The sequence below is a fragment of the Felis catus genome, chromosome B3 (genome assembly GCF_018350175.1).
Source record: "Felis catus isolate Fca126 chromosome B3, F.catus_Fca126_mat1.0, whole genome shotgun sequence".
Taxonomy (NCBI): domain Eukaryota; kingdom Metazoa; phylum Chordata; class Mammalia; order Carnivora; family Felidae; genus Felis; species Felis catus.
The window spans coordinates 53,064,747-53,079,904 of record NC_058373.1 but is presented as its reverse complement, the minus strand read 5'-3'; the positions used below and the strand labels follow the sequence as shown (position 1 = coordinate 53,079,904).

The 15,158-nt window shown below is 44.8% G+C and overlaps 1 protein-coding gene across 1 annotated transcript; it reads right to left on the bottom strand.

Annotated features, from left to right (window-relative positions):
* Positions 1 to 380: 380 nt before the first annotated feature.
* On the bottom strand, positions 381 to 14,201 carry TNFAIP8L3 (TNF alpha induced protein 8 like 3). Its single transcript, XM_023255365.2, has 2 exons — positions 14,111 to 14,201; positions 381 to 1,881 (listed from the first exon to the last, which is right to left on the bottom strand). The coding sequence occupies exons 1-2, from the start codon at positions 14,157 to 14,159 to the stop codon at positions 1,319 to 1,321; spliced, it is 612 nt and encodes a 203-aa protein (XP_023111133.1). The 5' UTR covers positions 14,160 to 14,201; the 3' UTR covers positions 381 to 1,318.
* Between the last annotated feature and the right edge of the window lie 957 nt (positions 14,202 to 15,158).

Sequence of the window (15,158 nt, the reverse complement as noted above, 5' to 3'; positions counted from 1 at the left end):
TGCACCCTCACCCTTCCTGCCTCCCACACTGCCCCTTAGGGTCTGAGTGCAGAGTTCTTGCTCTTCGTTGTCTGCCTTTAAATCCCATTCTTCTTTTTAAAGAGAGAGAGAGAGAGAGAGAGAGAGAGAGAGGGAATGTGTGCAAGTATGTGAGTGAGTGCACACAGGGGAGGGGCAGAGAGAGAATCTTAAGCAGGCTGCACGTCCAGCATGGAGCCCAACATGAAGCATGATCCCAGCACCCTGGGATCATGACCTGAGCCAAAATCAAGAGTCCGACACTTAACTGACTGAGCCACCCAGGTGCCCCTCAATCCCATTATTCTTAACACTGCATCTAATTCCAAGGTATTTTATTTTTGAATCACAACTCCAAAACCTCTTGTTTGAAGGGTTTCAATTTATTAACGAACCAAAGAAAATAGCACAATGTGTCTGTGAAAGGCCAAGAGAGATGGATAGGGGTTCGTGCTGCCCAGCTCTCCTGTGCTGCTGGGATAAACCCTCCCACACCTCACAGTGGCCCCTGGGAGGGAGAGGCCTCTCCCACAGGGAGCACACTTCCCTGCTCCTGCATTATGAGTGAGAAACTCTCCATACCCCCACCCTGCTGGAAAGATTCCCTCTGCAGGATCACAAACCTACATCTAAGACCTAAAAAACACAACTCTTGGAAAACATTTTTCCAATTTGCAGCTACACTTCTTCACACCTGTGTATTCATCTGTGTTTGAAACAGCACATCTAGAGACAGACTGTAAACCCGGCCCACTAGATACCATTATTCTTTTCTTCTCTTCTGCTTAGTAGTCTAGATCCAGGTTGATCCCTCTCACACTCCAGAGAGAAAATAATAAGAGCTTACGTTAGAGTTTTTAAAAGCGGGAACATACATTGTCTCATTTGAACCTCACAGCAGTCCTGGGAGGTAGGCAGGAGGGCATTGTGGTTCCAGGATCCCGAGGATGGTTGTACTGGTGAAGCTGGGAACCAAATCCACGTCCTCCAACTCCTGGTCCAGGGCTCCTTCCACTCCACCAAGATGCACTGAGCTCACCTTGAGGAGCATAGCAGCCTTCTGCCTAGAACAAATGAAATGTCCTTTGGGTTGGCGAACCAAGGTGATTTGAAGAACAGACCTCGTCAGTGAGCTCAGGGGATAAACACACCTGAGTGCAATCTGGCATCAATATCAGATGGGCGAATAGGACAGAACATGGGCGTCTTCGACAAGGGTTTCCGGGTTTCTTTTTTCTAACCTGGACCACATTGGGTACTAGAACTGGAACTCAGCAAAGTCCAGGAGGAGAGAAGGCATTCAGAGGACTTTCTCATCTAGCAATTTATTGATTCCTTCACAAATTCTCTTGAGGTTGGGCCTACAGTCTCCATCCAGACTATAAAGGGTAGAGAGGAACTCCACGTCGGCAAAGTGGTTGAAGACGTGGTTGATGCGCCCATGGGTCCTGGGTGTCAGGTGTCGCTGCACCAGTTCATGCACCAGGTCCTTGCACTCATGCAGAAGCTTGGAGAGCACGTTCCTATCAAAGGTGTACTCCACCTCATAGAAGCTGACGATCGTCATGGCCGTCTGGTTCAGCTTCTTCCTGAGCTTCTCCACGATAACAACCTCCTCCTGGCTGAACTGGTTGTGCCGGTAGAGGATTCCAATTTTGATTGCCACCTTGATCAAGTCTTTCATGATCTTGTGGGCTTCCTTCTTGCTGTGGGTGTGCTCTTTAGTGACTTTGTAGAGCTCATCAAAGATCTCACTGCTGGTGTCATCGATCAACATGTTTGCCATAGTTTTGCTGGCTATTTTGCTCAGGATCTTCTTCTGAGCTTGAAGGGCAAGGCTCTTTGAACTAAAAACATCAGGACCTATAGTAAGGAAAGAAAGAAAAGTTATGGAAATATGAGAACCATTAGTGTCTTCTACAAGTGAAACACACGAATATGTTCCTAGGGCAAAGACTCATGCCTTTTATACCCCACAACTCCCTAATCAAACCCCACCAAAGCCTGGGATCCCTCCACCGTCCTCTCCACATGACATGCTTATTTACCCTCTTGAGCCTTCTATCTTGCACTCTTCCTTCTCTGGAAGTGGTTTCCTTTTGTCCAGGCCAAATAGCACATTAAAAAAAATTTTTTTTAAATATTCATTTTTGAGAGTGAGAGAGACAGAGTGTGAGTAGGGGAGGGGCAGAGAGCGAGGGAGACACAGAATCTGAAGCAGGCTCCAGGCTCTGAGTTGTCAGCACAGAGCCCGACGTGGGGCTTGAACTCATGGACCATGAGATCAGGACCTGAGCTGAAGTTGGACTCTTAATTGAGCCACCCAGGCACCCGAAATCGCACCTTTTTAGACCTACTTCATGCATAACGCCTTCCTGACCCTATTAGCTCACAGAGAACTAACCAGTTGTGCAAATTACTGTTTAATGACAAGAATGTAGCACTGATGCCAACACCATTCCCAGGGAAGACATGGGCAGTTGATCATGGCAGTCTTTTTGACTGAGTCTCAGAATCGATTTTTTGAGTCTATGGTGTATTTTTTTCATGTTTGGTATCTTGGAAATTGGTATGTGTCTTACAGTCACTTTTGCCAGGTGGCACTTGTGCTGTGGTTGTCATTATATGCGCATCAATTTGCACAGTAGGAGCCAGAGATTTGGGAGAAGTCAAGAGTACTCGAAGGAATATTGCCTCTCCAACGCTCTCCGTTGGCATAGGGAACAGAAGGGCGCTGCGTGAGAAACACATGCACTGACCACAGCAGGTCAAAGATACTTCAGATGAGCAGTACCCTGAATGTGAAGCAGCTTAGAAAAACCAAAGCCAATTTATTTCTCTCTTATGTTCTACTTCATGAGTGAACAAGAGTAATATATGTTAAAAATAACACTTGTCTAAGCAAGTCCAAAAAGAATCTTTCAAGAAGTATAAAATTTCTGAATAAAAAGAAAGCAGTCATTCACAATTTAATTGGCAGCATATTTTTCTTTCTTAAGAGCACATAAAACAACATCTTACAATTCACAGTGTCTTAGATTTGATAAAATACTCCATGAAGTCACCTATTAGCTAGAGCTGACGTTTGAAACCCGCTGGCCATTACTCTGCAGTATGTATGCCTGTCTTCCCAAGGAGATTCAAGTTGCCTAAGGACTGAGACAGTGTCTCCCACAGCACCTAGTTCAGTTCTGGGCACAGGGATGAAATGGTGTCTGCTAAGTAAAATACAGAGAAACACTGCAGAAGAATAAGGAAGCAGTAAAATACAGTGCAAATTTATACTTAAAAAAAAAAAAAAACAGTTTTCTTTTGAGAATTGAGGACCTTTATAGGATCCAGAGAGATTTTATCCAGCATTCTGTGGCCACATGTCAGTGACAGATACAATAGGCAGAGCGGACAGACAGATGGCCACACATGCCATATTCTGAAATCTTTGCCTGTCCGCCCCATCTCATATTCCACACCCTCTGCCCATCCTGGACTCGTTTTCTCAGTGGACAGTGATTAATACCTGTGATTAATGCTCAGGTCTCACAGACACTCAATAAACACTCCAACACAATTCAGACAAGGTTTGTGTGCACTTCCTGCATCCACATGGCCCCCTCACAACTGGCCCAGCCTTGCTCCCTCGGTCCTGAGTCCTTCCGAGGCAGCTACGTCTGCTCTCAGGCTTCTAGATGCAGGCCCCGAGGGGCATGGCCTGGAGTGGGGTTGCTGTGGCAGGATCATCAGCAGTAAGGTAGTAGGTACCATGGGCTTCCTACAGCTCAGGAAGCTCTCTCCCTAAAGTTTGAAACTGTAGAGTCTTCAAGCAACTTCACAGTCAAGTGACCCTGATGTGGGTGGGCTTTTCCCTTCAGTCTAGGTACAAAGGGAACAAACAGCATCTCTTTTTTTTTTTTTTAATTTTTTTTTTAATGTTTATTTATTTTTGAGACAGAGGGAGACAGAACATGAGTTGGGGAGGGGCATAGAGAGAGGGAGACACAGAATCTGAAACAGGCTCTGGGCTCTGAGCTGTCAGCACAGAGCCCGATGCGGGGCTCAAACCCACGAACCGTGAGATCATGACCTGAGCTGAAGTCGGATGCTTAACCAACTGAGCCACCCAGGAGCCCCCAAACAGCATCTCTTGACTATTCTTTACCATGAGAAAGCTCAGACTGCCTGATTTATGCCCTCCTAGAGTTTGTCATAAAAAATATTCCTACCCAGTCTGACCACCTACTAGGGTCACCAGACCTTTGTGTGAATAACCTGTTCCCCAAAACACCAATTTGTATTCCAAGGACAAATATATGTTTTTAAAATTTATTTACTTTGTGAAGGTGGGAAGGGCAGAGGGAGAGAGAGAGAATCCCAAGCAGGCTCTACATTCAGCATGGAGCCTGACTCGGGGCTCAATCCCATGACCATGAGATCATGACCCGAGCTGAAACCAAGAGTCAAGGCACTCAACTGACTAAGCCACCCAGGCGCCCCCCACAAAGACAAACATTTACAAGTATTAAGAATGTTCAGAAGATTGTGCTGTATGCTTTGAAGTCAGTCCCACAGCAGAGGCTTAAAGACTTTTGAGTAGTGGCCCTGTCACTAAAATAAGCGTATGCCTCCTCAGGTGATTATTCTGAAGGGAACAATGGAATTTAGAAGGACCTCTTCTAGAATATAAAAAAATGAGTCTTTTCTTTATAGATACAGCTCTTAAAAGCTGCCTGAGAATAAGAGTAGTAAGAGACTCTTTAGAAATGCAGCAAGCTTGGGCGCTTGGGTGGCTCACTTGGTTCAGTGTCCGACTCTTGATTTCGGCTCAGGTCATGATCTCATGGGTGTGGGACTGAGCCCTGAGTCGGGCTCTGCGCTTGCAGCTTGGAGCCTGCTTGGGATTCTCTCTCTCTCTCTCTCTCTCTCTCTCTCTCTCTCTCCTTCTGCCCCTCCTCCCCTCTCAAAATAAATAAACATTAAAAATAAGAAAAGAAAAGAAATGCAGCAAGCATGTACCCACACAGAAGCGGCCGATCAAATACATGCATATCCACCAGAATGTGAGCTCTGTGCGAGCAGGGACGGGTGTCGAAGCCCTACTGTATGCCTAGTGCCTCACACACTGATGGCACCTGGCAGGTCCTGGTGGCAGGAAGGGAGCACTGGCTGGCTCTGTGCCAGACGCTTCATGGTTTTAACTCTGTTGGGTGAAGCTGGCATTTTAACCAAGGCTCCTCTGCGAGCCTGATTCCAAACACTGCTCTTTCCCCTGCCAGCATTCCCAACATTTTTCTCTAGACCAGTAGCTGTCACCGTTTTTGCTCATATATTCCCTTAAGGGTTTTGAAAAACTACGTACCTCCTTGCATATTTAACTTGGCAGCCATATTTTTCACCTTAAGTTTAAATAGTTATAATTTGTTAATAGACATGATTTCTATATGAGTGATATTTAAAATTAGCCTGCTATATCATTCTTTTAAATATGTCCAACATAACATAAACACTGGCAGTGATAGGACATTATTGTCCATTTTAGAGTGACAGGAGCAAGCTCTTCTTTAGAAATGTTACATTGTTCTTTTTTTCCCTTTGAAACTATCTCTTTTCCATGACACCCAGAGAACTTTAACTTAATATGTTTTTATGCTTGAAAGTGTTTTATTTGATCAATTCATCATAATTCTCTACAGTCAAAGGATGCATACAAATTGAAATTTTAAATTAAAAGATGATTCTGGTAACCATAAATCTCCAAGCCTCAAAGCATTTCCTCTGGAGTGAGTTATTTCATTTTAGCACACAATACTAAATATTAAAATGTTGACAAATACTAAATGTAAAAGGAAAATTTTTATTGGAAATGCAGCTTCAAATGAGATGGGTAGGGGGCAGGTTATGGCGTCTTGCTTCAAAGAGGCATCGCCAACCCCAGAGTTTCACATCATCCCTGTGTCTGACCAGGGAGGTTTTGCACCCAGGGTAATATACTGTCCTGATACGATTCTTAATGGCTGTGGCCTCTGATGAAAATAGCGGAAAGAAGACAGGTCCACCCTGCCTTGACCTCATGTTGTTTGTCAGGCAGGTAAGTGTACAAAAGAGTATGTACTGAAATGAGGAAGAGGAATTGGATCTATAAATCAATTTCCTCAAAACTGTCCTCATCTGCATATCACATGGAAAGTCTCTGGACTCTCGGCGGTACGCACAACCAGATTGAATTCTCCCCTTCTGTGACAGCAGCTGCATTCCATGAGATGATAAGTGCTCTTTGGGGGTAAAGAGCTTCTTTCTTGATCAAGTAAGTGTGGACAGGACTGGGTCAGGCAATGCTAAAAGATTCTTTTCCTGTGAGACTTAACAATATTCCTTTAACACATGAAGGTGTTTTCAACTCTCTGAGAATGCTGGGCGTGGTAGGCAGAACAATGACCCTCCAGCTGCCAAAGGTGTCCACATCTCAGTCCCTGGAACCTGAGAATATGTTACCTTACCCAGCAAGACAGACTGTGCAGATGTGATGAAATTAAGGATTTGGGGATGGAGAAATTACACTGGATCATCCAGTGAGCCTAATATAATCACAAGGGTCTTTTCTTTTTAAAAAGTGTTTGTTTATTTTTGAGAGAGAGAGAGAGAGAGAGAGAGAGAGAGAGAGACAGAGCACAAGTGGGGGAGGGGCAGAGAAAGACAGGGAGACACAGAATCTGAAGCAGGCTCCAGGCTCTGAGCTGTCAGCACAGAGCCCAATGTGGAGCTTGAACCCACGAACCATTAGATCATGACCTGAGCTAAAGTCGGACGATTAACTGATTGAGCCACCCAGGCGCCCATAATCACAAGGGTCTTTCAAAGTGAAAGAGGGAGGCAGGACAGAGTGGGCCAGAGAACGGGATTTGATGATGGAAGTAGAGGGTCAGAGTGACGTGATCGCTTGCTTTTAAGATGAAGGAGGGAGCCACCAGCCGAGGAATGTGGCTGGCTTCTAGAGGCTGGAAAAGGAAAGGGAACAGAATCTCCCCTCGAGCCTCTAGGAAAAAAAAAATGCAGCTCTGCTGATACACTGATTTTTAGTCCTGTAAAACCTACTTAGAGATTTCTGATCTCTAGATCTCTAGATATGGAAGATGATAAATTTGTGTTGCTTTAAGCCACTGTTTGTGGTAGTTTGTTTTGTTACTGCGGCAGTGACTCAGGTGGATAAAAGTGATGTAGCGATTCCCAGTTTTATTTGGTCAGAATTTATTTGGTCAGAATTCTTTCTGTCTTTTGAGTAGAGGGACTAACTGCTCTGACTTGTCAGGATTGAGGGGTTTCCCTTACAGCTGATTTTCAGTGCTAGAACGAGAAAAGTGCCAGGCACATTGGGACAAGTTGGTCACCCTATTCCGTTTTTTGTTTTTGTTTTTTAATTTTTAAATGTTTATTTATTTTTGAGAGAGAGAGAGAGCACGAGCGGGGAAGGGGCAGAGAGAGAGAGAGGGAGACACAGAATCTGAAGCAGGCTCCAGACTCTGAACTGTCAGCACAGAGATTGACACGGGGCTCAAACTCACAGACTGCGAGATCATGATCTGAGCTGGAGTTGGACACTCAACCAACAGAGCCACCCAGGCGCCTTAGTCACCCTAGTCCTAAATCACTAGTGATGCATATATCATGGAGTTAAAAATTGAACAAAGAAGTAACAAAGAAAAACTGCAGAGGGTGGCAGAATATGAGACCTACCTACCATTTGAAATGCTATAAATTTTGTGTACAGGTAAATTGTACACATTCATGTTGCCACATTGACCGATTTACTGTGCCTCTCTACTTGATTTTTAATTCTGTAGTCAACCTTAACCCTTTTTTGTTCATTCTGGGCAAAGTCCCTTTTGTCCTCTGGTTTCTCTGCAGTTATTGAGTGCTTACTCTTAGTTCATCTGTATATGAAATCCCCCCAAAATATGGTCCTGCAGGGATGTGAGATGTAGACAAATGAAACAAAATATGAAAACATGTGAAATAGCCCAAAATGGCATGAGTGAGAACAGCTGGAGAAAGCTAAAGGTGGACTTGAATGTGGCTGGATGGGGATGGCTACAATGTTACAAAGTGGTTTCTAAAGTCATAGATACAGGCCAGCAATTTCCCCCAAATCATAAAGGCTTTGGGTGTTTTTCTTGGTAAGTTTTCAGCCATCTCTATTGTATAAGAATGTGTCATTTACCTACAAGGGGATTTAGTGTAGAAGCTTCCATGGGGAGCGCTCAGGAGGGTCAGGGGTATAGCATCTCTGAAGCCTTAAATATCAAGAGTCTACAGCAGGGGAACCCAAGGGCTATGGATCATCAATATAACCAGGAAAGCTTTAAGAAAAAACAACAATAAGTAGATTCTCACACTCTAGCCCAGACTGTCAGTATGAAGATCTTTAGGAGACGGCTGGTAATCACAAGCTCCTTAAGTGACTCTGACATGCTGCCTCTAAGACCCACGGAACACAACATGCCCCAGCATGTATCCTACAGAACACTAGTCCTGAGAGGCGCTCTGGTAAAGAAGGGTCTGTGGCCAGTTACAATGAGTTCGCGGATGACCATATATTATGGCTGGCTGTTAAAGATTTGCCATACCAAGTAGCTTATTAAAGGCTTTGAGAAGTCCCACAGTAAAGACACCTGTGTAGTTTTATTTAGTCCACCACTTCTCAAACTTACCGAACCTTACGAAATTTGTGTACACACACACACACACACACACACACACACACACACACTATCTTGTGGCATATATTATGAGAAATGCTGGGGTAGTATTGAGAGAAAAAAAAATAAGACACTCTGGTCAACTTTTACATCTCCCAGGGGATCTGCCTGGCAGGGGTGAGGAGACCCCACTGTTTCTATCATGTGTGCCTGATTAAAGGGAGGGTGTGTGCACTAGGGAAACCTGGGGGAGGCGGTCTTATTCAGAAGACTTCTGCACATAGAAATGTTGGGCTTGTTCCTTCCATCCATCCTTCTGTCTCAACCTTCAGCAAGCGGACTGTGTTGGCGATGTATCAGGGAGGAACGCTGTAGGCTGAGAGGAAGCGTGTGAGTTTTGGAAGTAAAGGTCAGGAAGGCACTTGGATATCTGGGGAAACAGTCCTGATCAGTGGACACATATTTACTTTGGGGAAACACTAAGAGATCTAGATTAGGTCTTGGCGAAAACCATCCTCTTATTGCTGTGTACAAGCCTTTGGAAGGCTCTTTTGGCCAGGGGTAATTCTCTTAACAATGTTTGTAAAAACGTTCCCGTTCCCCAGTCATGAAAGGTAATGACTTGTTTGCAACACCTCAGGATCTCTGAGAATGGAGACAAAAATGTGATTATGCAGCTACTATATAGCTTACTTGGCTGGCACAATGAGACAAGACTGAGGAAGCTGCAAAATTGATCCCTGTAGAATAGACAGGGGCTTCCTTCCCCTGATGGGGAAGCTCAGGTAAAAGCAATGTGAAGTCAGTGCTCTGAGAGTAAGCACCCTTAGAATATTTACAAGGAAAGGAAAAGTATCAGAACTATGTGGGGAGAGTGGTGTGACAATGGTAGTTAGTGAACAGTTTGGAGAGAGTAAGCAAAAGATAATTTAAGTGGGTCCTTCACTAAATGGAAAAGTGCTGGGGCTGGTGTCCATTGATGCTTCTATAAATGATGTTCTGCCATAGTACAAGTGATGTTTCCACATTTCTAGACAATGCTAAGCTCTCCCAGATGGTGAAATGCCGAACTGGTGGTGATAAACAGCAGGAAGATCTTACCAAGTTGGGTGAGTGGGCAGAAAGGAGGCAGATGAACTTCAGCATAGGAAGAGCAGGTAGTACATTTTGGGAAAAATAAAATAAATGATGGTTATGAGGGATGAAGTGCTCTGAGCATCCTCAACCCAGCACGTGGTGAGGTACAGAGGGGCTGGGAGCAGACTCACCTCTTCTCTCCTTACTCTCGGGACTCTGACTCCTCTACTTCCACTTAAGGAGTGTGTGGAAAACTTGGATTCGAGTATGGATAGTTGTATCAACTTTGTAAGATTAGAAATTCTCTGCCATAGCCAGTGCTCACAGTATCACTTCACTTCTGTAAACAGCCTAAGGTGATGGCCAGTAGGACAGGTAGCTAGAGTAGAAGAGTGGAGATGGTGCCCAGAGCAAAACAATCTGTGGTGCTTAATAAGTACCATCTGTCAAGGCAGGAGACCCAGAGTACAAGGGAAAGTGGGAGGGGTCTTTAGGGTATGTGGAAGGATAAGCAGAGGGTGAAGAGTGGTAATCCAAATTCCTGGCAATCACTTATACGTAACTGTTGGGAAAGAAGTTCAAGCAAGCCTCCTTGAGATGGAGCTGCCTCGCAAACTACTTGAACTTTTGTGATGAGCACCTGTCTTTCTGCTCACCTGCATACACGCCCAGAAAGGCTGATTGGACTGGTCGTGTCCTTCACTATTGATAAAGGGCCAGGAGCCAGGGGGGGAAGTGACACCCTCGCCTCTCCCTGCTTGCTTCTTTGTTCTCTGTGTGAATGATGAGGAGGGGGCTGGCTGTGGGGGTGAGGTGGTCTGAAGGATGGGATATCCATGACGATGACAAAACACCTAACTAGGGAAGACGCTGCCTCTTCTTTAGTTCTTGCTTGTCCCTATGTTGCTATGGGGACAAAACTATTAAGCAACCTTAAGTAGAGTTTTGAAATGTGAACCTAACAGAGTTACGGTTTCCAGGAAGATTAATTGAGTTGTTGCATCTCCAGTGGAGTCAACCTAGAAAACATTTTCCTTCCCTTGTATAAAACTGTGGCTTGTATACTGCTGGAATATTAAAAACATGACACTGGAGAAGGTACAATGAAATGCGATTATTGAATGATGGTGGGGCCTTTGAGTTAGAGACAAGCAAAAACCTCGATCCTCCCATCTCTCCACAGAGAAATGATCAAAGCTTAGAAGCTCGTGAAAAAATGCCTTTGTTGGTCTGATCCCTTTTATACTTCAGTGAGGTAGCATTCTTGAGGCTTAAAGAAGATATTTTGGGATATTTTAAAAGGCATCACAGTAAAACTTGGATGGCCTGGGAGGGTCAGGAATGCAGTTTTTCTGACTGCAGTTCAGTCTAGCACACTCTTGAGCCTTCTTCAGGACTGGGTCTCCCCAGCCCCCCAAGAGAGCCACCACGCCTTGAGCACATGTCTCCTGGGCTCACCTCTGTGGCTGAGACCTGAGGTCCCCCAATTTCTACCACCTGCAGTAAGAAGCAAGCAGCTCGTGGGTCCTACAGGGGGGTCACCATGCCACAGACGGCAGCAGGGTCTGCCAGGCAACACTCCAGGGTGTGCAAAATGAAGCCATTGGAAGCTCTATTTCTGTCTCCTTTTTTTTAAAGCTTATTTATTTATTTTGAGAGAGAGAGAGAGAGAGAGAGACAATGCAAATGTGGGAGGGGCAGAGAGAGAGAGAGGAGAGAAAGAGAATCCTAACCAGGTTCTGCACTGCCAGCCCAGGGCCTGATGCAGGGCTCAAACCCTTCAACTGCGAGATCGTGACCTGAGCTGAAGTTGGATGCTGAGCTGACTGAGCCACCCAGGCGTCCCTGTCTCCTGTTTCCTTAGAAGTTAAGCTTTACTAAAACTTAACATGTAGGCTGACTGTGCGACCCACCGGTGTGTGGCATTCTAAGGGAAGTGGGGAAAGTCCCCCATCCAGGGTTTGGGGGTATTTAGTGCATCTCTCACTTGTTTATTCCCTTTCAAAAGTTTTGATTTATTTCAGCATTTGTTTATGTGTGCTTTAAACAGACTCAGTGATTATATTATTTAGTTCTAACTAAACCCTCACAAAATGGACCAGTGATTTCAAAAGATTCCTATGAGAAATAAAACTGAGGACTGAAGACAATACGCTAATCATTGCCAGCATAAGTGAATGGCAAGGAAATGGCGGGGCTGACGATTATCCTCATCGTAAGAGCTTTTCCGTAGCCAAATTAAGGTAAAAGTAATGATCTAATCAGATCTGAAAAGAAATGAGCCATAAAAATTTCACAAATTTTAATAAGATGATTTGAAATATGGATTTCAAACACTTTTACTTGTGTTGAGATATTCCCCAAGGTAGTAGGAAGCCATGGCAATTAGCAAGACAGTTAAATGCACTGTAATTTTGATTTTAGCTTGTCCTTTGTGATGGCAGGGGGGGCAATAAGGAACAGCATGGATGACTGCCGGGGGGGCAGGGATGAGTCAAGGATGACCCTGAGTGCTTCTTCTAGCTTGGGAAACCAGGTGGGGGAGGTGGCATTAAGGCACCACCAACTGCAACAGGCATCTAGGAGCTGGTGGGGAGGATGAATTCAGCATGCTGTTCCAGGTGCCCAAGGGGCCTCTGTCTGGATGGAGATGGTCACAGGAGCCTACCCAGTGGGCACCTCACACCAACCTGTCCTACCCTGAACTTCCCATCTTCCAACCCAAACTTTACCCCTTTCCATAGAGCAAGAGATGGTGATAAGACCCATATTCCCTAAAGAATTTGCCAATTAGAGATCCTCAGAGATAAACAGGTTCTTCCTCGAAAATGCAGGTACCTCGAATTAGCTGGTTAAAGCATAGTCTCTATTCACAGCTTGCTGGGAATCACTTTAGTCAGAGCCACACTGCCTCCCTCCTAGGGATTCTCTCTCTCCTCTTTGGGCCCACTACCACACTGCCCCTCCTCTTAAATGAAAAATGAGGGTAGGAAGTGAGGGGCAGGTTTGGGCATTGCAGGACTGGGATGGAGGGTGGAAGGGAGAAGGATGGAGTTGCCAGAGAAGGGCGTGCAGAGGAGGGGGTATTGCTTTAGCCAGGTGTTCTGCCTCCGGCTCAGGCTTGGTGGCTTCGGAAATCTTCCCTTTGGCTCAGGCCTGGGAGCGGGCACAGAATTTTGGCTTTGCCCTTAGTGGCTGCTCATTCCTAGAAATTCATTCCTCCAGTGGTTAGAAATGACTTGAGTGTTTTGGGGGGACCAGGCATGATGAATCTTCCCAACTGGACTGGATATTCCAGGATGCTGTGCAAGGACATACAAAAGCAGTGGCAGTCAGAACAGGACACTCCTTATAGGAAAGCCGATCCTGATTGCTGCAATACCTTGCATTGAATAATTACTCTTTAAAAGCAGCATTTGGGGGCGCCTGGGTGGCGCAGTCGGTTAAGCGTCCGACTTCAGCCAGGTCACGATCTCGCGGTCCGTGAGTTCGAGCCCCGCGTCAGGCTCTGGGCTGATGGCTCGGAGCCTGGAGCCTGTTTCCGATTCTGTGTCTCCCTCTCTCTCTGCCCCTCCCCCGTTCATGCTCTGTCTCTCTCTGTCCCAAAAATAAATAAAAAACGTTGGAAAAAAAAATAGATTTAAAAGCAGCATTTGATCATCTTTAAGAAGACCAGGTTTTCTTCATTTTGAAAAATTCCTGGGCTTTGAAATAAGTTACTGTTCCAAGTAACGTGAAGAGCGATTGGCAGGGTCAGCTGTGAGGCTCAACGGCTCATGACCTCATTTTGTCTTAGACCCTTACGATCTCCCATTCATCAGCACCGAGCACGTACTAGGTCCTCACAAGAGTTCTGCAAGAGAAGGACTGTGAGTCCCATCTTGTAGATGATCTCATCTGAGCCACAGCAGGTTTAAGTAATTCACTCAAGGTTATGGGACTAGTAAGTAGCAGAATTGCAGCTGGACCCAAGTTCAAGTCAACTCCAGACAAAGCCTGCAATCTTTCCCTTCTGGTATCTGCTTTCAGAAAATCATCCTTGACTCCCTAACATCTGTGATTTCTTCTCACTTAGTTGAGACATTAAATAGGCTTCAATTTAAATCCCCATCTAGCGAGGAGATTTACATTTCATCATTGTTTTTAAATACAAAAAAGCCATTCTTATTCCATGATACAACACCACATATCCATCAAAACTTGAAGATAGATGTAGCTTTCATTTTTAGAGGGGATTCTATATATTTCAACAGTTACATATTGACTTTGTTTTTCATATTGATTTTTCAGCCAGCTCTGAAAAGTGAATGAGTGATGATTTTACTTACCAGAGCTAACTGAAGCAGATACGTGTGAAGTCACTGGGGGCTGAATCATCTCCAACTCCACAGGTTAATTTTGGAGATCTGAGAGATATTTTTGTCTTACTGCAGTTAGAAGAGCAACCATCACTAAAAACATCTACTTACACGGTTTCTTTCAACAAAGCTTATTCATCCCCTCCCCCACTCTAACCCTAACCCTAACCCTGCATCTAATAAGTAACTAGTGTATCTCCGAATGGTAGATCGTATTCGGGCACAATAATAGAGTCCACTTCTGTAGTGCTTTATGCACACTAACTCATCATATCCTCGTGACAACTCTATGAGCACGCACTAATCATCATCATCACCGTCGTCGTCGTCGTCGTCATCATCATCATCATCATCATCATCGGTGGCAGCATTTTACATCCAAGGAATCCACAGCAGAGAGAAATTAAACAGCTTCCTAAATACCATTTAGGAAGAAGCAAAGCAGGATTCGGACCTGGAAGGCTGCCCCAGAGTCCTGTGCTTCAACCCACCACACTAAACTGCCAGTCACGAGTGACAAATATCAATTTAAATGTTTTTTGAATTATTACCCACTTGAAAATGGAAATTAAGGGTTTTTTCCCCTCAGAATTTTTTAAAAAGCCATGACACATTTCAAGTATATAGACAAAATAGAATATAACAAACTCTACTCATGTGGCCACTACCCAGATGGAACAAATCTCAGTATTTTGTCCTAGGAGACAGAGCAAGGTAAAAAGCCCTCTTTGTTTTCAGCTCCCTCTTTCCCACTTCTATCTCCACAGACCTAATTGCACTTGAGAAGCTGATGTGTCTTTGTCTCAACCACGTTTTTATAGTTTTGCCTCACGAGTATGCACGTATCACTGGGATATTGTTTAGAGTGTTATTTATTTATTTTTTTAATGTTTATTTTAAGAAAGAGTGTGCATGGGGCGAGCAGAGGGAAAGAGAGAGAAAGAGGGAGGGAGAGAGAATCCCAACCAGGCTCCTTGCTGTCAGCACACAGCCTGACGTGGGGCTCGAACTCACCAAC

Excerpts from the sequence above, each read along its gene's own strand:
- TNFAIP8L3 (XM_023255365.2), bottom strand. The coding sequence starts at position 14,159 with ATGATTCAGCCCCCAGTGACTTCACACGTATCTGCTTCAGTTAGCTCT. Across the intron at positions 1,882-14,110 it reads ATCTGCTTCAGTTAGCTCTG|GTCCTGATGTTTTTAGTTCA; the intron begins GTAAGTAAAATC and ends TCCTTACTATAG.